The 24,992-nt window shown below is 36.3% G+C and overlaps 1 protein-coding gene across 2 annotated transcripts; it reads right to left on the bottom strand.

The window, feature by feature from the left end:
• Positions 1–1,244: 1,244 nt before the first annotated feature.
• On the bottom strand, positions 1,245–23,058 carry PSMC6 (proteasome 26S subunit, ATPase 6). Of its 2 annotated transcripts, XM_004738793.3 has the most exons (14): positions 22,904–23,058; positions 21,831–21,910; positions 21,693–21,732; positions 21,394–21,446; positions 18,943–19,010; positions 18,207–18,321; positions 15,408–15,495; positions 13,771–13,832; positions 13,560–13,683; positions 13,149–13,210; positions 11,021–11,141; positions 10,596–10,676; positions 6,574–6,645; positions 1,245–1,748 (listed from the first exon to the last, which is right to left on the bottom strand). In XM_004738793.3, the coding sequence occupies exons 1-14, from the start codon at positions 23,028–23,030 to the stop codon at positions 1,630–1,632; spliced, it is 1,212 nt and encodes a 403-aa protein (XP_004738850.1). In that variant the 5' UTR covers positions 23,031–23,058; the 3' UTR covers positions 1,245–1,629. The 2 variants fall into 2 exon arrangements, with proteins under 2 accessions (XP_004738850.1, XP_004738851.1); XM_004738794.3 differs by lacking the exon at positions 21,831–21,910 and having other exon boundaries at positions 22,904–23,039.
• Positions 23,059–24,992: the final 1,934 nt, after the last annotated feature.

Here is a 24,992-nt window from a genome sequence, read left to right as displayed (position 1 = left end):
TTATATATAATTATATATAAATAAACTACATGGCTCTCAGTATCTTTTAAAAACGAATTGAGTTTGTTAATACTATATTGTAAATGGGGGGGGTTACAGGATACTTTCTCTGGGCTGAGGGAGATACTGTTATCCTTTTTTAAACAGATGAGTAAAACCAAACGTAGAAGCAGAAGAATCCACACTTTGAAAATTTTACACCAAACCGATCCTTTAAAAACAAAACAAAACACCGAAGTTGAAAGGTGGGAAAGTTATTAACTAAATTGTTAATTACAATGAATAAAGTTAAAAGAATCACATGGATATTTGACCAAGACCCACTTGACAAACATCCTATTTTTATAGTCATTTTTATGAAACACACTGCAATATATATAGAAAAAGAACTGTTCGATAATTTGAGTATTAGATGGTTAGCTTGAGTGCTCCATTTTCTCTACACTATGTAAACTGTTCTCTTTTAAAGTTATAATAAGACACAATACTCTGCTAGTCAAGTTTTTAATTTGAAGAATGTGTAATTATCGATGTCATATTAATACAAATTCTTTAGTGTTTATTAAACTGAGGTCAAATTGGTTTTTTTTAAACAGCACCTTTAATAAGATCTCAGTTGATGCCCAATGATGATTTCCTATTTTAATCTGTTAAGGCTTTAATTCCACATGATACAGAAAGAATTGTGTGTAGGTAACAGAACTTTTGCTTTGAACATTTCTGACATCAACATCCCCTACATCAGACACTCTTAGCTTGGTATCCATAGATACCTACAGAGTCAATGGGTGAACTTGGGAAATAATAAATCTCCTTTAATTTTAGTATATGCAAAATTGTGTGTATTTTTGTGTGACTTCTTCTTGGAAGAGGGTCCAGACCTTAACATTCTAAAAAGGGAACAATCATCTCACATAAATCAAGAAAACCAAGTCACATTTGTTAGCAATTACTTTTAATCATAATCTAAAAAAAGGTTATGGATGTGCATGTACTTTTCCAATTAACTATTACACAGCCTAATCATAGTAAGTAAAAAGTAAACAAAACCTTCCATTATTGATATAAACACACATGTCTATGCTTTGTATAACAACATGTTCTTAGGAACACTGAATGTGGGTGTAGTTTTAAAATTCAAAACCTATCATCTAAATAAAATTCACTTTAGTTATTACGTAGTTTACTTACTAAAGAACCTAAAGAACTATAATAAATGTACTTTTAAAAAAGACAAAAATTTGTGTAGGAGAACTGAATCAAACAGATTTTATTCAACTTTTCAGGATGAGGAAAACAAATGATATAAAATAAGTCATAAGAAATGCTCTCGTACTATTTCAAACTACTTTCAATGTTTTACAAAATGCTCACACAGCAAATACGAAAAGCTTTAACATAGTCTTGTAACTTTTGCTGCAATAAATGCAACATTAACAAACATACAAATTTCTTATGTACCAATCTTAAAGTAGAATTACTGAATTACTAATTTTTACAATGTTATTCATACTTACTTTTATTCATGTGTTTTTAATTAGATCATTGCCAATACATACATTATTTTCCTTAACTTTATTTTTACATTAAGCCAGTATGTCATGCAGTCATCAAAAACCTTCCAGTAAATTACACAGGTTTGTAGTCCAATTTAGACTCTAGCTTCTTAGAATCAGCCACTTTTCGGACTGCTTTCATGAAGTCTTCCTGTACTACAAAATCATGATCAGCACGAATTGCAAACATACCTGTGGAGAATAAAACAACATGACTGCTATATAAAATATGTGAATGATTTCAAAAGAAAACTAAGGAGGGTGGGCAAAATGGGTGAAGGCAATCAAAAGGCACAAACTTCCAATTATAAAATAAGTCCTAGAGATGCAATATACAGCATGATGACTAGATTTAATAATATTGTATTGTAGGGATGCCTGGGTGGCTCATTAGTTAAGCATCTGCCTTCAGCTCAGGTCATGATCCTAAGGTCCTGGGGATCCAGTCTACATTTGATCCTGGGATTTGAGCAAGAAGCCTGCTTCTCCATCTGCTTGCTGCTCCCCCTGCTTGTGCCCTCTCTCTCTGACAAATAAGTAAATAAAATCATAAAAAAAAAAACCTGTACTATATATTTGAAAATTGCTGGAAGTTGATCTTAAAAGTTCTCGGTACCAGAAAAAATTATCTTCTTAACTACATGTGGTGATGGATGTTAACTAGATTTATTATAGTGGTCATTTCACAATAAAAACAAGTATCAAATAATGCTGTACACCTGAAATTAACATAATGCTATTTGTTCAATTATATATCCAAAAAAAGAAGTGTTTTTATGAAAACTAAGTAATTCCACAAAGTAAATGTGAAGAAGCCTAAATTTACAACTTCTGAGCCAGTAGCTCTAATTTGTTAAAAACAACCATCATTGTTCAATTAATTTCCTTAACTACAGCAAGCATTATTTTCCAAACCAAAAGCTAGACATCAACGAGACAACTATCTGGATATTAAAAATCTAGCCCACACAGTCCCTGTATCCAATGACATTCTGAAAAAGCAAAAGTAAAACTATCAACAAAACACATTTTTAAGCCATAGCTTCTTAACAGACAACAACTACCTAGAAGGAGGGAACACAAGTATGGTTTGGAAAAACACAAAACACCTCCAGTAATTTTGATGGTCTTTCCTTATTAAAAGTCAAAAGCTGGGGCGCCTGGGTGGCTCAGTGGGTTAAGCCGCTGCCTTTGGCTCAGGTCATGATCTCAGGGTCCTGGGCTCGAGTCCCGCATCGGGCTCTCTGCTCAGCGGGGAGCCTGCTTCCTTCTCTCTCTCTCTCTGCCTGCCTCTCAGTGTACTTGTAATTTCTCTCTGTCAAATAAATAAATAAAATCTTTTAAAAAAATAAATAAATAAAAATAAAAGTCAAAAGCTTAGAGAATAGGAATTATAGGAATTAAAGAAAGTCAACACTGGGCTTTGTATCAAAAACCAATGCCACTATTCACATATTAAAATTTACCTTATTTATCTACAAACTGATATTCTTATATGACTAATGTACAAACTGGTATTTTTCTATGACTTTGATATTCAAGTATCACAAACTTGGAAGCTATTGACAATTTACTTGGCAAATACTACTTGACAAAGGACTGAAGTTGTGTGTGTGTGTGTGTGTGTGTATTCTAAAACATTAGGTATATCATGGATATGGGCTCAAGATTTTGTGACAATCCTAATTTCATGATAAGCTAAAGCTAGTAAGTTTTCATTATCTGCTAATTAAATGAATCCTACTAATATTTTCGTTGAAGATCTGCTTATATTGACTTTCACTTACCATCAGTGGAATAGAAAATTTCAAAGGTTACTTTCTATCTTTCCTCTTAAAATTTCTATTAAGAATGTGGTGGGGTTAAGCCTCTGCCTTCGGATCAGGTCATGATCCCAGGTCCTGGGATCGAGCTCCACATCGGGCTCTCTGCTCAGCAGGGAGCCTGCTTCCCATCCTCTCTCTCTGCCTGCCTCTCTGCCTACTTGTGATCTCTGTCTGTCAAATAAATAAATAAAATCTTAAAAAAAAAAATTTCTCTTAAGAAACAGAAATTTTGAAATAGTCACTCTATGTTGTATTCATCTTTGAAATAGTCACTCTATGTTGTACTCAGAAATCAGGTAAATAGAAATTTCTAGTCTTTTAATAGTAAAGTTACAAAACCTATTTTGAAGGCCACAACTAAAGTAGGAAAGTTATTTTTCCAAACTCTGTGCATAGACTATTTCTAAATCATTGTTTAATGAATGATTGAATCTGAGATACATTCTAATCCAAAAAGGACAATAATGTTAGGATTTGAATGGAAAAGACAACTATAACTGAATCAAGTTTATTTTCAATTATAGAAAGATATGTCAGCAAAAAAGGCTTGAAGTCTAATAAAGTCTAATAAAAAGAAAAACAAAGAATTTCAGTGTCTACAAATATGAATGTCCCAGGCAATTTAGAAAGCTAAAATTATAATCCACACAGAAGTTACAGCTCTTTACTAGAAATACCACATTCTTTTATTTATATATAATGTGTTTATTATATATATTATTATATATAATTATATATATATTTGGGGGGGTTAAGTGTAAGCTCAACACGCAACATGGGACTTGAACTCACAATTTAGAGACAAAAAGTTGCCATGCTCTACCTACTGAGCCAGCCAGGCACCCCATAAAAATAACTTTTTAAAAAATATGTGAGATATAAACTTCTAGTTATAAATAAGTACCAGGGATATAATGTACATGACTACTGCTAATATTGCTATATGATATATAGGAAAAACCGTAAATCTTAAGAGTTCTTATTATAAAGAGGAACTATTTTTCCTTTTTTCTAATTCTATCTCTATGAGAAGATAAATGTTAGCTGAGCTCTTGTGGTAATCATTACACATTATATGTAAATCAAAGCATCATGCTGTACACAAGACTTATGAGGTCATATATGTTAATTACTTCTCAATAAAACTGAAAAAAGGGGCGTCTGGTTCAGATGGTTAAGCATCTGCCTTCGGCTCAGGTCACATCTTCAGATCCTGGGAATCAAGCCCCATGTTGGACTCCCAGCTCAGTAGGGAGTGGGCTTCTCTTTCTCCATCTGCCTTTCCCCTTCCTTGTGCTCTGTCTCTCTCCCTCTCGCTCTCTCTCTCAAATGAATGAAATCTTTAAAAAATAATAAAAATAAATAAATAAAACTGAAAAAGTGAAAAAAGCAAGTATCATAATCTGATGATATCAACCTTTAGGATTATGACATTGCTTCGGTTTGGATTGCAATTTACCAAAACAGTACTCTAATAATAATTTGGTCCAGTATAGATTTTGGAAAGAGAATGTCCTAAGTTATTCCAAGTAGTTAAAGCCACATGCAAGTTTACCACACAACATTTTCTGTATACTAGTCTTTGTTCAAAGATTTTATTTATTTATTTGACAGAGATCACAAGTAAGGCAGGAGAGGCAGGCAGAGAGAGAGGAGGAAGCAGGCTCCTTGCTGAGCAGAGAGCCCTATGTGGGGCTCGATCCCAGGACTGTAGGATCATGATCTGAGCTGAAGGCAGAGGCTTGAACCCGCCGAGCCACCCAGGTGCCCCTAGACTAGTCTTTGTGATTCTGATTTACTCTGATGTGTATGGAGGGAGTTCCTAGACCTGCAGATTTTTGATCCAGATACTCAGTCACAGTATACCCAGGAAGATACTCTTACAGAGAAGCCTGTCTGAGCAACACCTTTAAACACTAATCTATTAGAGGGGAAGGGGGTGGGAGGATGGGTGAACCTGGTGGTAGGTATTAAGGAGGGCGCATATTACATGGAGCACTGCATGTGGTGCATAAACAATGAATCTTGGAACACTGAAAAAAATAAAATAAACACTAATTTATAAGAAATGTTAAAATAAGGCCATAGGTATATAAAAACAAGAGGAAATCTCATCTGTATACTTAAAAACTATTCACCCACAACGTATGACAGTCAGTAACTATAAAAACTACTGCAAAAATTATTTTTTAATTATTACAATAATAAATTCACAACCTTGAGATCAGGACCTGAGCTAAGCTCAAGAGTCAGTCACTTAACCAAATGAGCCACACAGGCACCCCTAATTTTTTTAATTCTAAGATTCTGTATGGAAGTCAAAGACTAAAGGAATCTATGGTTTTAAAGCCACCTGGTACCAGAAATAAAATAAAAATAGAATCACACAATCCACAGAGAAAATATATTAAAAAACAGTAACATCTGAGGTGCCTGGATGGCTCAGTAGGTTAAATGTCTGTCTTCGGCTCAGGTCATGATCGCAGGGTCTTGGGATCAAACCCCAGGTCAGTCTCCTTTCTCAGCCCGCCTCTCCCTCTGCCCTTCCCCTGCCTGTTCTCTCTCTCTCTTTTTCAAATAAGTAAATAAAATCTTAAAAAAAAAAATTATATTTTATACAAGTTACATGATCAGAAAATTCATAAATCAATCTTGCAAAGATTATTAACGGACTAGTATGAGAAAACATGTTATCCATTTTGCAGATTACTTCTGGTGCTGGCCCAGTCTGATTTCAGCCAGAGGTGTGGCAGAGTGTTCTGTACAGTCCCAGACTTACTTCAGGGGGCCAGCATGCTATCACCTGCAGGTCTTTCCACATTCTGCTCTAAGGCATCCGTAAGTATAAAGGAGTTAACATCCCCAAGGGCAAATTCTCATGGGGGATGAGAGCTGGTAAATAAATGCTCCAGTCTCCATACTTCAGCCAAGTAATCCTGGAAGACATTCAGTTTCTCTGAGGTCTCACCAAATCAAATCCCCCCGTCTACAGCATCTACCTCAGTAGTGCACCCTTATTATAGCTTTGCTTCTTTCCAACTCACTTGCCTGTTCTCTCCTGCTTCTTGGAATCAATTCTCAGAAATCCAAACACCCATACCCTTGCAAAGCCCAGGCTCTGCTACTGAATAAACCCAAACACATTTTTAGCAAACTAAACAAATCAAAATCACTGCACTTTGAACTCATACCTGCTTCAGTACAAACATTTCTCAGGTCTGCGCCATTAAAGCCATCTGAAAGCTTCACAATTGCTTCATAATCTGTTTAGGAAAAAATACTAAAAATTAGAAATAAATCAAATAAATATATAAATAAATAGATCTTTTCTTGATTTATGCCCATATGGAAAACTTAACTGCAGAGCTTGCTCTGAATTTGATCAGCTGGGTATCTATCTGTTAACATTCCTCCATAATATTGAGCAAGTTCTCCATAATATTAACAACCAAAACCATGCTTTTGTTAAGCCAGTACTAAACAGAAATACTTAACTTCTGAAACTTTAAAACCAAGAAATACCATCAATACCTGAAAGCATCTTAACCTGTTTCTATGTATTGAAACAGTTATGGATATGTGAACTTGAGTTATCTGTGAAGCCATGACTCATAAAAACTGTAACCAAATCTTTGATTTGAATAAACCTAGAATATTCAGAACCAGCTATTAACCAAAATGAAATTTAATGCATTAATCTAAAATACACCAAAACTGATCAGAAATATTTTTCATATTTTAATCATATATTTTAAACAATTATTTTTTTTCTTTTTTTTTAAGATTTTATTTATTTGACAGACAGAGATCACAAGTAGGCAGAGAGGCAGGCAGAGAGAGAGGAAGAGAAGTAGTCTCCCTGCTGAGCAGAGAGCCGGATGTGGGGCTCGATCCCAGGACCCCAGGATCATAACCTGAGCTGAAGGCAGAGGCTTTTACCTACTGTGCCACCCAGGCACCCCAACAATTATTTTTCTTAATTTAATTTTTTTTTTTTGTTAGTGTTTCAAGATTCATTGTTTATGCAAACAACTATTTTAAATGGCTAGCTTTTCTGGTTCCTATGCAAGCTCCAAGTGGTGAGGTACCAGATCTATGTTAACAGTAATGGTTATATGACTTTTTTATCCACATGACAGAACTGAAATAAAGAGCTATTGGTTTGGAATAGCAGTTATGGACTTGATATAGAATAAGGAGAGAAATAAGAGACAGCATGGGCTACTACAGTGTAATTCTGATGAGACACCTTTGTCAAGCCATCTGCAGTATGTCAATCTGTATTTGAAATTAGACAGATACTCATTCATTAATTTTCATTCAAGTTCATGTAAGCATCCTGACAGCAGGGATTCCCAAGGTTAGCAAAGTATTTGGTATCTAGCAAGAACTCAGTATTGGAAAAAATCTACAAATTGGCATCCCTAGCTTAGCCTAGTCTTTCCAGCTCAAAACTATTTTCATATAAGCAATGAGGAAATTAGTGAGAGGCAATAACCAACAATTTTAATCATTTTTGGACCATTAGCCTCTAAGGGTTTGTAAAGCTGCCTGGCAATTATACTAGAACAGTATAATGACCCATAGTCAAGGAGTTAGCAAATTTTCTCTAATGGGCTGAACAGTAAATATTTTAGGCAGGCCATTTGGTCTCTGTCAAAACTATTACTTTCTGCTCTTGTAGTGGGAAACCAGTCACAGACAATATATAAACACCTTGCAATGGCTGTTAAAATAAAACATTACTTACAAAAACAGAAAGCAGATAGAATTTGGCCTACAGCAATCGTTTGCTGACCTCTATCCTAGACTGACTCTCTCACTTCTGGAGATAACGATTTTATCATTTCTCCCCTGTCCTCAAATGTCTAACAATAATTCCCCATCTTCACTCTGAACTTGCTTCCTACTTCACTGAGAAAATAAACGTATTCAGAAGAAAAATTCTACAAGTTTTTGCCATATATGAGATACTGTCATCATTAGCAACTATTTATTCTGCCTTTCCTCCTATTCTCATAAATGCAAAGTCCATGCTCATATACAAGGCCAACCTTTCTTCAAGGAAAGTGCATCACCAATTTCTCTCTCTCTTCTAGATCACTCACATTAGCATTAAAAAAAGTTATAAATTCTTCCACCTTAAAGAAAGCTCCTCCAAATCTTTATCTCCATTTCCACTATAGCTAGTTTTTTTCTCTTCTCCCTTTGCTGCAAACTCCTTGAAAAAATGTTTGAACTCAAAGCCTCTCCCTACAATCTCCTTGAAACCCATCTGAGGTAGGCTCTTACTCTTACTGCTATGAAGAAAATGCTTTGATAAGGCTACCAATAATTTCCACACAGCAAATTCAAAGGTCCATTCTCATAAGTCTTTTTATCTGACCCACTGTCAGCATCTAACAGGGAATTACCCCCTCTTTGTAATAATTCCTTCATTTACCTTCTAGGACATCACCAGCTCCTGGTTTAATTCCCCACTGTGTGACTATACCTTCTCAGTCTCTGATTGTTCATCTCAACTTCTTAATATTGGAATTATCCCAGCTCACTTGCTGAACCTCTTCTCTATCCATATTTACTTTCTCGGAAATCTCATCTAATCTCAAGATTTTATTTTTTTTTAACGATTTTATTTATTTGACAGAGAGAGCATGCACACAAGCAGGAAGAACAGAGAGCGGAGAAAGGAGAAGCAGGCTCCCCAATGAGCAGGGAGCCTGATGCGGGACTCCATCCCAGGACCATGGAATCAAGACCTGAGCTGAAGGCAGCTGGGTAACCAGCTGAGCCATCCAGGCAACCCTAATCTTAAGACTTTAAAAAAATTTTTATGCTATTATTATCCATAATTACATCACCAGCATAGACCCCCCCAAATAAATTATTGATGCATATAGATTAACTAATCAACATCTTTACTTGGTATTGAATTGACATCTTAGCTTTAATATATTCAAAATCAAACTCCTTATTCTCTGTTTAAAACCAAATCTTTCCAGTCTTCCCCCACTGTAATCGATGACAACCATGACTCAAAAATCTAAGTCTTCCGTGGTTCTTCGCTTTAGCTCAAACCCCACATCTGATTCATTAGCAAGCCCTGTCACCTCTATTTTCAAAATATGTCCAGAATCTCATTATTTTAAGACTCTAGTACTGCCTTGCACCACACCACCATCTTATGTCTGGATTATTAAAATATCCTAACTAATCCTCGTTTCTATCCTCGCCCCCTAGATGCAACCAGAATGATCTTATTTAACATCAGTTTCAAAATATTTATAGATGAAAAAATACAATGCCTGGGATTTGCTTTTTAGAAATCCAGAAGGAAGATAAGAGGTGAAAGAGATTACATTTGAAACAAGATTGGCCAAGAGTTAATAATTATTAAAGCTGGGTAGGGGATGAGTAACCTAGGGTTAGAAGTTTGTTATACTCTTATCTCAATCTGTATGCATTTAAAATTTTCGACACTACAAAGTTAAAAATAACAAAAGGCAAGACTTTATCATTGCTCTGCTCACAATCCTTCAATGACAAAAATAAAAAAATAAAAGCAGAAGTTCCTACATACTGACCTCAATATGGCTATATACAATCTGATTCCCATCACTTCAATGATTTCTCTTGCTACCACTGTCCCATTTACTCTGCCATACACACCTTGGCATCTTTGCTACTCCTGGAATGTTCCAGCCATACACCTACTTCAAAGTCTTTCTCTTGCTATTCCCTCTGTATCATTGTCCCCCAAATTATCTACACCTAGTTTCTTCACCTTTTCAGGTCACTGCTTAAAAATTATCTTCTTGGTAAGTCTTCCTTCTGCTCCCCGTACCTCACCTCCATTTAAAAATGTATCCATTCATTCTGGCTCCTGGCATTATCTATTTCTCTTTTCTTGCTTTATTTTTTTCCATAGCACATATCACCATCTAATATACTAAACATTTTACTGGCCTTGTCTGTCTTTTCTGACAAGAATGTAAGTTCTGTAAGGCAGGCAATTGTCTGTTTTGTTCATTGCTATATCCCCAGCACTTGAAACAATTCCTTACGTACAAAAGATACTCAATAAATATAAGCTAATTTAAGATCTCCATGTTTGCTGAATTTGAAACCAGATTTGGTAGACTATCAGTGATATCTATTAGCATTCTGCTTCATTTATGAAATGTAAATATACATAAAATGGTTATTTCCTTACCTATTTCACCATGCTTTGTAATGGGACCTGCATGGATTTTCAATATGTCTAATCTTGCTTGTTCATTTGGTAAGTCAATATCTGAAAATAAAAAATTTTAAGAAATTCTTTTGCAGCCAGGTTTTGGTTTTGTTTTGTTTTTAAAGATTTTATTTATTTATTTGACAGACAGAGATCACAAGTAGAGAGGCAGGCAGAGAGAGAGGAGGAGGCAGGCTCCTTGCTGAGCAGAGAGCCCGATGCGGGACTCCATCCCAGGACCCTGGGATCATGACCTGAGCCAAAGGCAGAGGCTTTAACCCACTGAGCCACCCAGGCGCCCAGGTTTTTTGATTTTAAACAAAGTAGGGGGTAAGGAAGAGACAGGGAAAGAGAAGTGGACACAGACTAAGAAAATACACAGCAGGTGAAGAACTTCAACTCACGTATTTTTCTGTCTAATCTTCCAGGACGAAGCAAAGCAGGATCCAGTGTATCTGGTCTGTTTGTAGCCATGATCATTTTAACTCTATGTAGAGTATCAAATCCATCCATTTGATTCAGTAACTAATATATTTATAAATAAAAATCATTGACAGATTTTTACAAAACATCCCATTAAAAAATAGAGAGTATACAACTTCTATATTTCTAATACTATAAAAATATACTGTCTACAGAGAGCATGCCATCTCCAGAATGACCATTTGATGGACTATCTCTTCCTTCTCTAATATAAAGGTAGAGGTTTTTCAACCTTGGAAGTCCAAGATACATTACTGAACTATGTACCTTGTTATAGATATCAAAAAGTTTTAATAAATTGGAAGGTTTCCATCTAGTCAAGTGTTATAAAATTAAACTATTTGGATCTGATTTCCAATGTTCAAATTTTTTTTCATAGCTACTTTTAAAAACATTACTAATAAAATCTAATATATACAGTACTATGGTATGCCAAACATAAAATTTACGTTCAGAAAACCAGATACAATGACATTTCCACAAATCTGATAATAAATCTATTACATATCTTTTCAAATTCCACTACACAAAGAAATACTGAAACACTAAGCATATTTCCTTCAATTACTAAAGTTTTCTTGAATATTTAAAAACCTAATTGCATTCAACAAACTCTTTAAAACATACCTAGCTTAGCAATATGTCTATCTCTTTTCCAATATATCTGAGAGCTAACAACGTATCAGTTATATGTATAAAACTATCATCAGTGTGGGCTGCCTGGGTGACTCAGCCGGTTAAGCATGGGCCTTTGACTAAGGTCATGATCCCAGGGTCCTAGGATCAAGTCCCGCACTGGACTCCTTGCTCAGTGGGGAGCCTGCTTCTCTGCCTGCTGCTCCCCCTGCTTGTACTCTTTCCCTCTCTTTCTCTGACAAACAATAAAATCTTTAAAAACAACAACAACAAAACTAGCATCCGTTGTTTCAAAATACCTCAATTTAAGGTTTCCAGGAGTATAGAATTTGAAAATGCTGTATATACTCTCAGTAGATCATTATATTTTATGAAAAGTCCTTTTCAACTACCCCTACTGAGATGGAATTTGACACTATTACTTACGCTACCTAGCTTTGTAGAAGATGAAAAGTATGTTTGGGATCTTGCCATCACTTTCATAGAATTTGGAGTGGGGAAACGCTTTATGTACATTCTAATATTCAACATCCATCTTCTTCAATTATCAGAACTAATTTAGTTTCTTCTTATTCGCAGGAAAAGTGTTAGCGATTTTTAGAGCAGCTTCATTCATAATTATAAATCACTTACTGTCACTAGTTTTAGTATGTTGGTAACTTATAAAATGTTTTTTTTTTAAGATTTTATTTATTTATTTATTTGACAGACAGAGATCACAAGTAGGCAGAGAGGCAGGTAGGGAGAGAGGGGGGAGCAGGCTTCCCTGCTGAGCAGAGAGCCCGATGCAGAACTCGATCCCAGGACCCTGGGATCATGACCTGAGCTGAAGGCAGAGGCTTAACCACTGAGCCACCCAGGCGCCCCACTTATAAAATGTTTTAATGAAACAAGTGCAAAACCATGTTCACAGAATGTGATCAGAAGAATATACAATTTAAATATCTGAATGGCTGGTGTGCTCAAAATACATGGAGTAGTATACCTATATATCATATAGAATTTTATAACTAGTCCTATTACTTTCCAACAGACATTTTCTTACTAGAGATTGTGGTACAGAAATGTGTTTATTCCTGACAATATTTTCAAATTTTATACTTAAGTGTGTTTTTTTTTAAAGACTTATTCATTTATTTGAGAGAAAGCATGTGAGCATGGGGAAGGGCAGAGGGAAAGAATCTCAAGCAGACTCCCCGCTGAGCACAGAGCCCAACTTATGCCTTGATCCCATAATCCTGAAATCATGACTTGAGCTGAAATCAAGAGCTGGACGCTCACCCAACTGAGCCACACAGCACCCTTAAGTGTGTTCTTCATGTAAACCAGTGTCCACATTTTGACCTTCAAATATTCAGTGTTTTCATTTAATACACAGTGGCTTCTTTTTAAACCCTCTTTACCAAATATTACCTCCATCAAAGTTCTCTGAATCTCTCTATCAGCTGAAGTACCCTCAGAAAACCGACGACCACCTAAAATAATGATATGGAAACTCAAATGCGTTACTCTTTTCCTCTACAACCATCATTTAAGATTACAGAATAACAGTATCTGGAGTTAAAAACATTAAAATAAAAATTAAATAGTAAGAAATACTGATGAAGTTAGAGTTGATTTTGATATGCCATTTCTTATTTTGTCAGTCAAATTAAAACTGGTTAAACTTTCTTAAGAATTTTTTTTAAAGTAACCTTCAATTCATTTTTCTATTTCACACAATTTGCAGTTAGAGATGAAGGGGGGGTTCCTTTAGATTTTTAAGAAATTTCTTAACACTTTCAAAAAAAGTTCAAAATAAACTTTAAAAGGTGTTATTCTTACCAATGGCATCTATTTCATCCATAAAAATAATGCATGGTTGATGATCCCTGGCATAATTAAACATTTCTCTGATCAAACGAGCACTTTCACCAATGTACTTGTCTACAATAGAACTAGATACAACCTGATTAAAGGAAAAACATTAAGGTAAATATAAGACAGTTCAAATAAAATTTAATTTCAACAGCTACAAAAAGAATCTTCCCTTTACCTTTAAGAAATTGCAATCCAGCTGGCTAGCAACAGCTCGTGCCAAGAGTGTTTTTCCTGTGCCTAAAATGACAAAAGAAGTCCTAATTAGATGGAAAGCAAAACAAATTTTCAAAAGCCTTTTATGTTATCCTCCAGCCAGTAAATTTTATAAATGAAAGCTAAATCCTAGAGAGACTTTCCACTTAAAATTCTTTTTTTTCCCATTTAAAATTCTAAAGCATTTCAACTTTCAGTATTAAAATTTTAAATTTTATTCAAAATATCCCTTGTAATTCTAAACATGCTGAATACGTACCTTCAAAAATATATCAAACCCAATTTACAGACACTACAGAAGTCTGTTACATTATAATCCACTGGTCTCTACTGTGTCATGAATGCATCTTTTACCTATGCATGATATTATAACATCAACTATTGGTTATTTGGAAAACTACTGGTTCATCTTCCAAATGTTGGCATTTTTCATTATATAATATTTAAAAGCCACATTTATTAATATTACCAATCTCATCTTTAAAGTATTAACATCAGAAAGTTCTCAGATGGGGGTGCCTTGCTCAGTTGGTTAAGGTCCAACTCTTGATTTCAGCTCAGGTCATGATCTAAGGGTTGTGAGCTGGAGCCCAGTGTCAGGTTCCCTGCTGAGTGTGAAGCCTGCTTAAGATTCTCTTTCTCCCTCTCTTCTGCCCTTCCTCCCACTCACTACACATGCGCACTTTCTCTCCAAAACAATTTTTAAAAGCTGTCAGATATAAGTTTTGAAAACCTAATTTTCACTTGAAAGCTCAAATTGTATCACTGACTACAAATGGTGTCAGTTGTTTTTAACATAATAGGCTAACTACATTCATTTTTGAAAAAATGTTTGCCGGGTAAGACTAATCAATCTGAATAATCAAAAACCCGTCTGACAATGACAGAATGTCTATAAATTATGTTTTCAAGTAAAAATAATATCCTATGAAAAGCAGCTAATTTCAGCTGACAACTCAAGGTACAAGTGCTTCTCTTAGAGATAACTATCCTATTCAGGATGAAAGAGAAGTATTTTACATGTATTTTCCATCTCATCACATAGAATATAAAACGTTATTCAAAAATCAGGACTTAATAAAAATAATTTTTACAGCTTCAACAAGAACATCTAAAAGTGAAACTCAAATTTTTTTTTTAAAATACTGCAAGTATGAACAGTCAATAACACGATGACTACTTGTACCATTTCATGCCACTGACGTAACAGACTCGTGCTATAGCATGAGCAGTTTTACCCATACTGCTTTTGCACCATCAGAAGTCAACAGAGTGAAAATGGTAACTAACATCCTAAGTATTATCAAAGTAAGGTCTGACCTTGCAGACTCCCTGAAAGTGTCTCAGGAACGGCCAGAGCCAGAGGTCTGTGAACCACACAGGACCAATGCACCAGAATCATACAGCATGTTAAGATGCACATCCTATGAAGCAAAGAGGACTAAGCATACCTGAGAGAATAGCAGACAGACATCATGTATTCCTTTCTTACTCTGAAGAGAGTGGAGGCTGGAATAGCCCACATTAAATTTTCACCTTACTTTTTCAAAACATTCCTTCATTCATTTATTAGTATGTCAGACATAATTCAACACTAACCTGGTGGTCCATATAACAAACAGCCTTTTGGAGGTATTATTCCTACACGCTGGAATAATTCTGGGTTTGTAAGAGGCAATTCTATCACCTAGAAAAGAAGTTGACTGTTTAAAATGTCGGTAAAGATTTTGATAAACTTTAAAATACGTTAAGTGTAGTATCAGCATAGTTAGATATACATGTTATAATTCATAATAGATCTAGAATTCCATGCTATATATATAATACATATAATATAAAGCCATTTATATTAGAGGTTATTCTTCAGGTAGATTTAAGATTTTTTTAATTAGGTAAAAACTAATTTAAAAGTCTGTAGCTATTTTAACTAACTATACACTTGAATGAAGTGATGGTTACATAAGCATATAATTTGTCAAGACATATGTGAATTGTACATTTATTATCTGTGCATTTTACTGAATGTAAATTATGCCTCAATGAAAAACCACACTACAAACAAAAAAGCAAAAAAGAAAAAACAAAAATGGTCTATATTATTTTGCATTTGGGACAACACAAAATAATTATAAAATGGGGGAAGTGAGTAAGTTAGAACTGCCATTAGGAGAAAAGGCATATAAAATTTTCATATTGTCATTTTGTTGGAGCAGCCTTAAAAGAATCATATTTCAGGGCACCTGGCTGGCTCAGTTGGTACAGCAGGTGACTCTCAATCTTGGAGTTGTGAGTTCAAGCCCACAGTAGATTATGAAAGAAAAATAAACTTAAAAAAAAAAAAAAAAGAACCATATATTCTGCTCTCAATCTCCTACTAAGATTGATTCAAGCAAAGAAAGCTGGAGAATAGAAAAATTGAAGGTTTGACTACCCAAATTTAACTCTTTTTAGTATCAGTAACTTTGAGAAATGAGCTTCTATTGAACAGTTCTGTCATTAAAATAAAATAAACAAAAAGTATAAGGTGTGATTAAAATAAACAAAAAGTATAAGAAATCAATATTCTTAGTGTCTGCAGATAGAAAGAGTATTACATGTGCATGTTTTGTGGGTTTGGGTGTGTGTGTGTGTAAAGTAAGAGAGACAGAGACTTTCTGCTATGGCTGATACAGCAAATCACTGTAGACAAGATCTCACAGCTTCATGAAGCACTCGTTCTTCTTCTGCTGCCCTTTCATTAACTACAAAGAAAGAATAGACTTTTACGGGGCGCCTGGGTGGCTCAGTGGGTTAAGCCTCTGCCTTCGACTCAGGTCATGATCCCAGGTGCTAGGATCGAGTCCCGCATTGGGCTCCCTGCTCAGCCAGGAGCCTGCTTCCTCCTCTTTCCTCCTCTCTTTCTGCCTGACTCTCTTCCTACTTGTGACCTCTGTCTGTCAAATAAATAAATAAAATCTTTAAAAAAAAAAAGAATAGACTTTTACTTGTAATGATGCTAGTGCTTCCTTAACTACTGTCAAAAACTATTTGGGGGTGCCTGAGTGGCTCAGTGGGTTGGGCCTCTGCCTTCGGCTTGGGTCATGATCTCGGGGTCCTGGGATTGAGCCCCGCATCAGGCTCTCTGCTTAGCAGACAGCCTGCTTCCCCCTCTCTCTCCACCTGCCTCTCTGCCTACTTGTGGTCTCTGTCTGTCAAATAAATAAATAAAATCTTAAAAAAACCAAACAAAACACAATTTGGTTCCATAATCACCTGAAATGCTTGTTTAAATGCTAACTTCTATGTCCTGACCCCAAATCTACTGCATCAAAATCATGCAGAGGGCCTAGGAATCTATATCTTTAATAAGAGTTCTGGAAAACTTAATATGCTAATGTCTGAAAATTACTGGCTTGGTGCTTAAATCAGATGATATAAGCCATAATAACTGTTCTCATCCATTCCTAAATATTTCCATCCTCTATTAGGATGAAACCAATAAGAAAATGCTTTAAATCTGCTTTAAAGAGAATGGTTGGGACATCTGGGTGGCTCAGATGGTTAACTGTCTGCCTCTGGCTCAGGTTATAATCTCCAGCTCCTGGGATCGAGCCTGGGATAAGGTTCCCTCCTCAGTGGGGAGTCTGCTTCTCCCTCTCTCTCTCTGCCTCTCCCCTCTGCTTGTGCGCTCTCTCTCTCGCTCAAAAAAATTTAAAAAAAAAAACCCTAAAAAAAAAAAATTGTTAAAAAGCCATCTGTGTTATGAACCAAGGAAAGCAAAGAAATTCTCATTTGATTCTTCACCTAAGAGTTTAAAATGTTTAAGCCAGTATTTTTCTTAATTGGCAGCAAATATTATTTTATTTATCAAATAAAATATTTAAGGTTCAGGGGCACCTGGCTGGCTTAGTCCATGCAGCATGCGACTCTTAGTCTTGGGGTTGTGAATTTGAGTTCCACACTGGATGTGGAAATTACTTAAAAAAAATTTTTTTTTAATCTTAAAAAAAATGTTAAGGTACAGGTGACTTACTTTAAGGACGGGAAGCTAACATTAAAAGGTTATGGGAAAAACTATATTACGCATGACCCAAAAGAGCTCTGACTCCAGTAACCTATAACCAAAATCACAAATGGCATGGGCATTAGATTTTTATCAATTATTAGCTTTTTCTTTTCCTTTTTGTCACAAAAAGAGCAGGGTTTTTCCAACACCAAGTTATCTCCAAATTAACAATACCTATAATTTTCATAGCTAGAAATTCAGTGCTATTTATCTCTCAATGAGAACATTAAATGTATAATATTTAGTAATTACTATTTGGACAAAGTAATCTTTCATTCTCTTTTTCCCTTTGGGTATCTTAAAACCAGTACTATTTATTATTAAGATCAGAGCACAAAGCATATACTACCAACCTCTCTTAATTCCCGAATCTGTTCTGATAGTCCTCCAATTTCAGAATAAGAAACATTCCCAGGGTCCTCATGAGACATGTTGTAGACCAATGGATCCACCTCTCTTGGCAAATATCTATAATGACAAGATATGTATTTTTCTTTTATAAGATGTATTTTCTCTCAGCCTATAGACAGAGTATAAACGACTTGCTTATGTAAGCATCTTCAGATGATCTCATAAAAATGTATTTACATTAATTAGAAATTAGTAAAAGGGAAAAAGTGGCAAGATACTCATTGATTTCAAGAAGCATATATTTGGTGGGGGGCACCTGAGTGCCTCAGTCAGTTAAGCACCTGCCTTTGGCTCAGGTCACATCTGAGTCCTGAGATCAAGCCCTACTTCGGCCTCCCTGCTCAGCAGGGAGTCTGCTTCTCCCTCTCCCTGGGCCCTCACCATCCCCCCCATTCTCTCTCTCAAATAAATAAAATCCTTTAAAAAAGCAGCATATATTTTGTGTTTTTTTTTAATTATTATGTTTAATTAGCCAGCATACAGTACATCATTAGTTTTTGATGAAGTGTTCAACAAATCATTCGCTGCATATACCACCCAGTGCTCATGGCCACACATGTCCTCCTTAATACCCATCACTCAGTTACCCCATCCCCCAAACCCCCAAGAAGCATGTATTTTGGCTAAAATCTTCCCTCTATGAAAATAAAAGTAAAATAAATAGACTAATAAACCTACCTCATGATTGTTAGTGTAGTCATATCCAAAGCAACTCTTGTTCCTGGCTTCAGCTTACTTTTGTCAAGCTAATTTTACAAAACAAAGTTTATATAACACTTAAAAGGGGAAATACTTTAACAAGAGCATAATATTTAGAAGCCAAATAATCATTTTCATTCTTCAGAGAGAACACTAATATCAGATTATAAACACATGCCAACAGAAAGGCTTATAAAGGTAATTAATTCAAAGTCATTTCCCTCAAAAGAATGCCCACTATGCAACTCAGTATGAAATGTAAAAAAATTTAAGTTTGTGGTGGAAAAGGCCTTATTTTTAAAGAAAGAAATGAGTATTAGTATTTTACTTTCAAAGGCTCACTATTTGATACAGTTTTGCTCATTATTTTGATTTAGGCACTATAATATAATGACTGGCAATTAGTACCAAAGTATTTATACAGAAATCTCTAAGTGAACATTTTGGGGGAAGGAAAGGGAAGCATTTTAAAGGTATGCCTTTTATTTATTTTTCTTTTAAAGTCTTTTTTTTTTTTTTAAGATTTTATTTATTTATTTGACAGACAGAGATCACAAGTAGGCAGAGAGGCAGGCAGAGAGAGAGAGAGAGAGAAAGAGGGAAGCAGGCTTCCTGCGGAGCAGAGAGCCCGATGCGGGGCTCGATCCCAGGACCCTGAGATCATGACCCGAGCCGAAGGCAGCAGCCCAAACCACTGAGCCACCCAGGCGCCCCTCTTTTAAAGTCTTTTTATTTATTTTTTATTAAATCAATTTGGCACATAACATCATGTTAAGTTTAAGGTGTACAGTGTTACTTTGGTAATATGCCCTTTAGATATACTTTAAAAACTGTAACTTTGGGGAAGAACATGTTACTTGACTACAGGAAATAAGGGAGAAATGCACTCATTCTGTATCCCCTTAGAGGTTTTTATTAAAATGCTAAAAAGGGGGTGCCTGAGTGGCTCAGTGGGTTAAGCCTCTGCCTTCAGCTCAGGTCATCATCTCAGGGTCTTGGGATCGAGCCACGCATTGGGCTCTCTGCTCAGCAGACAGCCTGCTTCCCCCCCTCTCTTTGCCTGCCTCTGTACCTACTTGTGATCTCTCTCTTTGTCAAATAAATAAATAAAATCCTAAAAAAATAAAATATAAAATACTAAAACCAAAACTAAAAAAAAACACAGCAATCATCAGTCATGCTTTTTGCTACGTGTCATATATTATGCTAAATACATTATATATTAGACTGAATCATACTGAACAACTTACTGGCAAATTTAGGCAGGGTAACTTACTTGGATAGAGTAAGAATCTAACCAATAGATTCACCTCATATTCAAGATGTTGCTTTTCTAAAATTAAGTTATTTTTGAGAGTTTAAAAAACTACTTGCCAATACAATTTCAGAATCATACAAATTACTAGTTTTCACAGGATTTTGTAAATTTAGGATTTAGTGCCAATGAAAATGAAGTGGAGATAAGCAAAAATACTAGCTTTAATATAATGGATTAAACTTTAAAAAATTGCTAATATGTGAAGTACTTGAAAAGAGCTACACAAAAATCAATGTAAAGCTATTTCAACATTTTCATGTATAGAAAATATATACCCTAGCTTTTCTTATCTTTTCCATTTTTCAAATACTCTCTTGCTCTCATACAATTATGAAGTACCTTAGAAATACCAACTTTTGGAATCCAGAAGGCCCTGTAAAGGACACAGAACTCCTTTGTCAGGCTAGACATTTAATATTTTGATTTAGAAAATGTCTTCCCACTTATATGCTAGGCAAAATACTAGGATAAGATTTAGTCCCTGGGTTAAATTCCACTCCACGGCCATGTTGTATCAATGTTTTCAAACATGAACCCATGATATGACAAACACTCAGAAAAAGTTCTTCCAATGAATCTATAAGAAAGTTCTAAGGATACTTCCCGAAGAATAGGCTAGTACATGAACTGACTTTGAGCCTCCTAAAATTACTTAAAGCCATTTGTTGACATTTTTTATGACAGCAAAATGAAATCTACAGTTATTTCAATTTGCCTATCCTCATCTAAATGAACTCATACAAAATCAACTCAGGTACAGAAAAGTCTTTGAGTAACATTTCTGAATGTTTAAATATAAAACATAAGTAATTGATAAGGTCTAAGTCTCTTCAAAAAAGACAATAAAATAAAATGATCTGAGATATTTTCCAGTTCTAAAATCTTAGATTTCTAAATATGTAGAGCTTACTAAAGCAATGTGATAAAAGTACAGAAAATAGAGAATACCAGGTCAATGCCCATGGTTTGAGTTCAAGTTTTGTGTTATACCTGAACAAATCACCTTTAGGAGTTATGAGTATAATGCTTGACCTGCTTACCTCAAGAATGAAATAACATATATGAAAGCACTTTTACCAATTATAAAGCATTGTACAGAGATAGAGTGTTACCTGTCGACGACAACCCACAACATATCTTGGTCCATTTGTAGCTTTAACAATGACTAGAGGAAGAAAATGAAAGAACAAATTGAAACATAGAAAGTGAAAAATAAATATATATATATCCACATTGATGGTTTATTTCTGTCCTCCAAGAAGATAGTAAGTGAAAGAAAACTCAGTCTATCCAAGAATATCATCTACCTTCATTATTATCATTAAACTAATAAGCATTTCAAAAGTTCATGGTGGGAGGAAGGGGAATCCACTCTTTTTTTCCTTTACTAGTTAACAGTCCATCCACTTACATTTTTCCTCAGTTAGTTGCTTAAGTACTTCACCCACAATCTGGGAAATGAAAAAAAAAAAAAAAAAAGCATTATTTTTTGCCAATAACTAAAAACCAAATTGCCAACACTCCCTATACCCCAAACTCCATTACCTACCTGCCCAACACTTTGTAAGGCCTTCAGATCATTTTCAGATTTTTCATACTGCTTGGTAAGTTCTTTTAATTGTTCCCTTACTGAAATAATATAATTTGAACATTTTTAATTAAACAATAATCTTAGTGAGTTTAAGTCACTAAGCATCACTTTACTTAAGTTTATTTCGGTCTCTTTTACTTTACATATATTTTATATCCACTGTATGAAACCACAAAGAAGAAATAATCCGCTTGTAGGGGACATGCTTAAAAGTGAAATGTTACAGGAAAAGCACCTAATTTTTATTTTCTTGATTGGCAATACTTGTTCAAGCACATTAATAACAGATATTGACACTCTTTGAGACTACAAATCCGAATGATAAAAAAGAGACCCTTCCTCACCTCTTCAGCTACCCGCATGTATTATTACTCTATGGCTTTCCACCCTAAATAAGGTCAACAAGAGCAGTGATCTACAGAATTAGGTGGTTCTTTCTCCATTAAATCAAACCACTCAGGTTGTTCAGTGAAGGTGCACTACGAAAAAATGTAAGCGCCCTTTTAGTTCAGGAGGTGAGAGAAACTTGTATGCCTGGTGGAGTACAACTCAAAATAGGAGGAAAGACGACGAAGGTTATTATGATCCACCGATGGACTCCTCTCTCAAGCTCCGCTCTGGCTCTCCACCGCAATAACAAGCCAGCACCTCGAGTCTCATCTCTTGCTTGAGCTTCCTTGACCCAAGTCTCCTCTCCTCTCTGGGTCCCGGGACTCACTATGCCGCCCTCTTTGCACCCCAGTCTGGCAAACATCCCTGGCCCACTTCTTCCTCACTCCTCCTCCAGTCCTCTTCCACTTCCATCTCCGATCTGGGGATGTTCTCTGTCACCTGGACCAGACTGGGCCATTTCTACGCCCGAAGAGGTGGTGTTTCCCAAGCTCAGGGCCGGATGACAAAGCGCCTTGTCCCTGGACCGAGGCCTCCCTATCCCTGGGGCTCGGCTGCCGGGCTCGCCCAAGGGCCTCTGCTTTGTTAGAGACAGAAGCATGTCCAGGCATAGGACTCTGTGGGAAAAAAGGTGCACTCACACTCCTTGAGACGGCCGTCGATCTCCTTGTGCTCCAGTAGCTTCTTGCGGTAGTCCTGAAGCGCCTTATCTCTAGGGTCCGCCATGATGAGAAGCCGTCGCTCATAGGGGATGACGGGAATGGCCATGGCCGCCCGGGCGGGGGAAGGGGCGGGGCGAGGGAGGAAAGCCTCCCAAGGGGCGCGGATTCGTGGAGGGCCCCGCCCCTTCCGGTTGGCTCCGCCTCTGCACTCCACTCTTCCCCCTCTGTGTCTCCTTTCATCTAGGGCGCCGTAGTGCACCGAAGGAGGCCTCCACCTACACCGTCCCCTGCAGGTCATACTTGGTAGAGCAGAGGGCTGTTGTCCCTGTCGTCCCCAGAGAGGTCTCGATATTGTTAAATCACCGCTGTCCCGAGAAACCATGGCTGACTTTGTGATAAACTGACATGGCAGTGAAGTAGGCAATGCGCAGTCTCTCTAAATAGTTCCAGTGAACTATCGGGATAACACAGCCTATCGGTATAACATAGTGTTATCAAGGACCTTCAGGAACGGGAGTAGGCTATTTTATTCACTTATTCAGTGAGTGAGGTACTAAGGATATGATCTGGTGGGGAGATTAAAAAATAATTTCAGAGTGTAATACTGTAATGGAGATAAAACATGGTGATGATATAGAGTAAGGTAAGGAGAACCTATTTAGAAGGGCATCTGACAAAGGAGCCAGCCAAGCAACAAAGTGAAGAAAAACCTTCTAGACAGAGGAAAGAGCAAGTGCGAAGATGTTGAGGTGAAAAAGAGCTTGGCTCATTTCTAGGAACAGAAGGAGGCCAATGAGACTGGAAGAGGATGGGTTCTAGAGATATGGGGTACAAGATAAAGGCGATCAGGTAGATTGAGTCAGGAACTTGAAGTCTGACAGAACTTTTAGATTTCTGTGCTTCAGACAAATTATTTAATCTCTCAAAATCTCTGTAAAATGCATAATAATTGTACCTATCTGATAGGGACATCATAGTATTAAATATGATATGTGCCTATAGCTATTAACACAATGTCTGGCACATAGTAAGCACTCAATAGTGTTTTAAATATTGATTTTAAATTATTTATTTTAAGGGTAGTAATAACCTCGATTTTTGCAGAACAGATCCCCATTGCTGTACCTCCTACCAGCATTGTTCCTGGGTATAATTTATTGTTGTTCCAATAGACTAAGTCAAAGGCCCCAAACAGATTTCATTTGATCTGATCTTATACAGTGGCCCTGGATAATTGCGTTTAAATAGGTATTTCTACATATACAGATAAAGTGCAAATTTATGTGAATTAAGTTCCCAAAAGTCACATAAAAGAGGTCTTCAAATTTCTTCGGAAAAAAATCTTATGGGTACTGCATGACTATCATATTCTGTTTTTCTTAAAAAATATATATATGTTTTTCTAAATATAATTGAAAATTGTAGTAGCTAATAAACAAGGAAGATGGACTGAGCAGGGACAGTCCCTTCTCCTCAGCTGTAACTATTCTGGCCAAACTAGTCCAAGGATACCAAAATATATCACCTCTGATATTAAGAAGTAGAGAGGATGAGGCAGAGAAAAAGGACAGCTTGGTTTGGTTCATTTTAATAAATATTTATGAGCACATACTGGTGTGTTGTTTCCACATAACACACCAATATTTTAAACTCCCTTGACCCTTGTTATTTTTCTGTCACCCATCTGGTAAAAGTCCAACTTCAGATGACCCTCCTATCTTTCACATGGCTGCTCCAGAACAGCCCTGTTCCTTTTTCATTTTCTTTTTCTTTTTTTAAGATTTATTTATTTATTTGAAGAGAGCCCGCATAGACAGATGGAGAAGGGACAGAGCTAGAGAACTTTCAAGCAGACTCCCCACTGAGTGCAGAGCCCAACTCTGGGCTGGATCCTATGACCCATGAGATCATGACCTGAGCCGAAGACCAAGAGTTGGACGCTTAACTGCCTGAGCCACCCACACCCAGGAGCCCCCTGTGTCCTTTTTACACGCACCCATAAGACTGCACTCCTCTCTATCAGAGACTGAAAGGCTTCCGGCCAGCAGCAGTCTGAGTGAGCCATCTT

This window comes from Mustela putorius, unplaced genomic scaffold (genome assembly GCF_011764305.1).
Source record: "Mustela putorius furo isolate JIRA1106 unplaced genomic scaffold, ASM1176430v1.1 tig00000129_pilon_pilon_pilon, whole genome shotgun sequence".
Classification (NCBI taxonomy): Eukaryota; Metazoa; Chordata; class Mammalia; order Carnivora; family Mustelidae; genus Mustela; species Mustela putorius.
The sequence above is the reverse complement of the archived record's forward strand: the minus strand, read 5'-3'. Positions and strand labels throughout refer to the sequence as shown.

Bases quoted from the DNA above. Each gene is read 5' to 3' on its own strand.
- PSMC6 (XM_004738793.3), bottom strand. From the start codon at position 23,030: ATGGCCATTCCCGTCATCCCCTATGAGCGACGGCTTCTCATCATGGCG. The intron at 21,447-21,692 runs GTAAGTGGATGG...TTCTTCCTCTAG, and splicing joins GCAACTAACTGAGGAAAAAT to TCATTGTTAAAGCTACAAAT. The intron at 1,749-6,573 runs GTATGAGTTCAA...TATTCTCCACAG, and splicing joins AAATGTTTGTACTGAAGCAG to GTATGTTTGCAATTCGTGCT.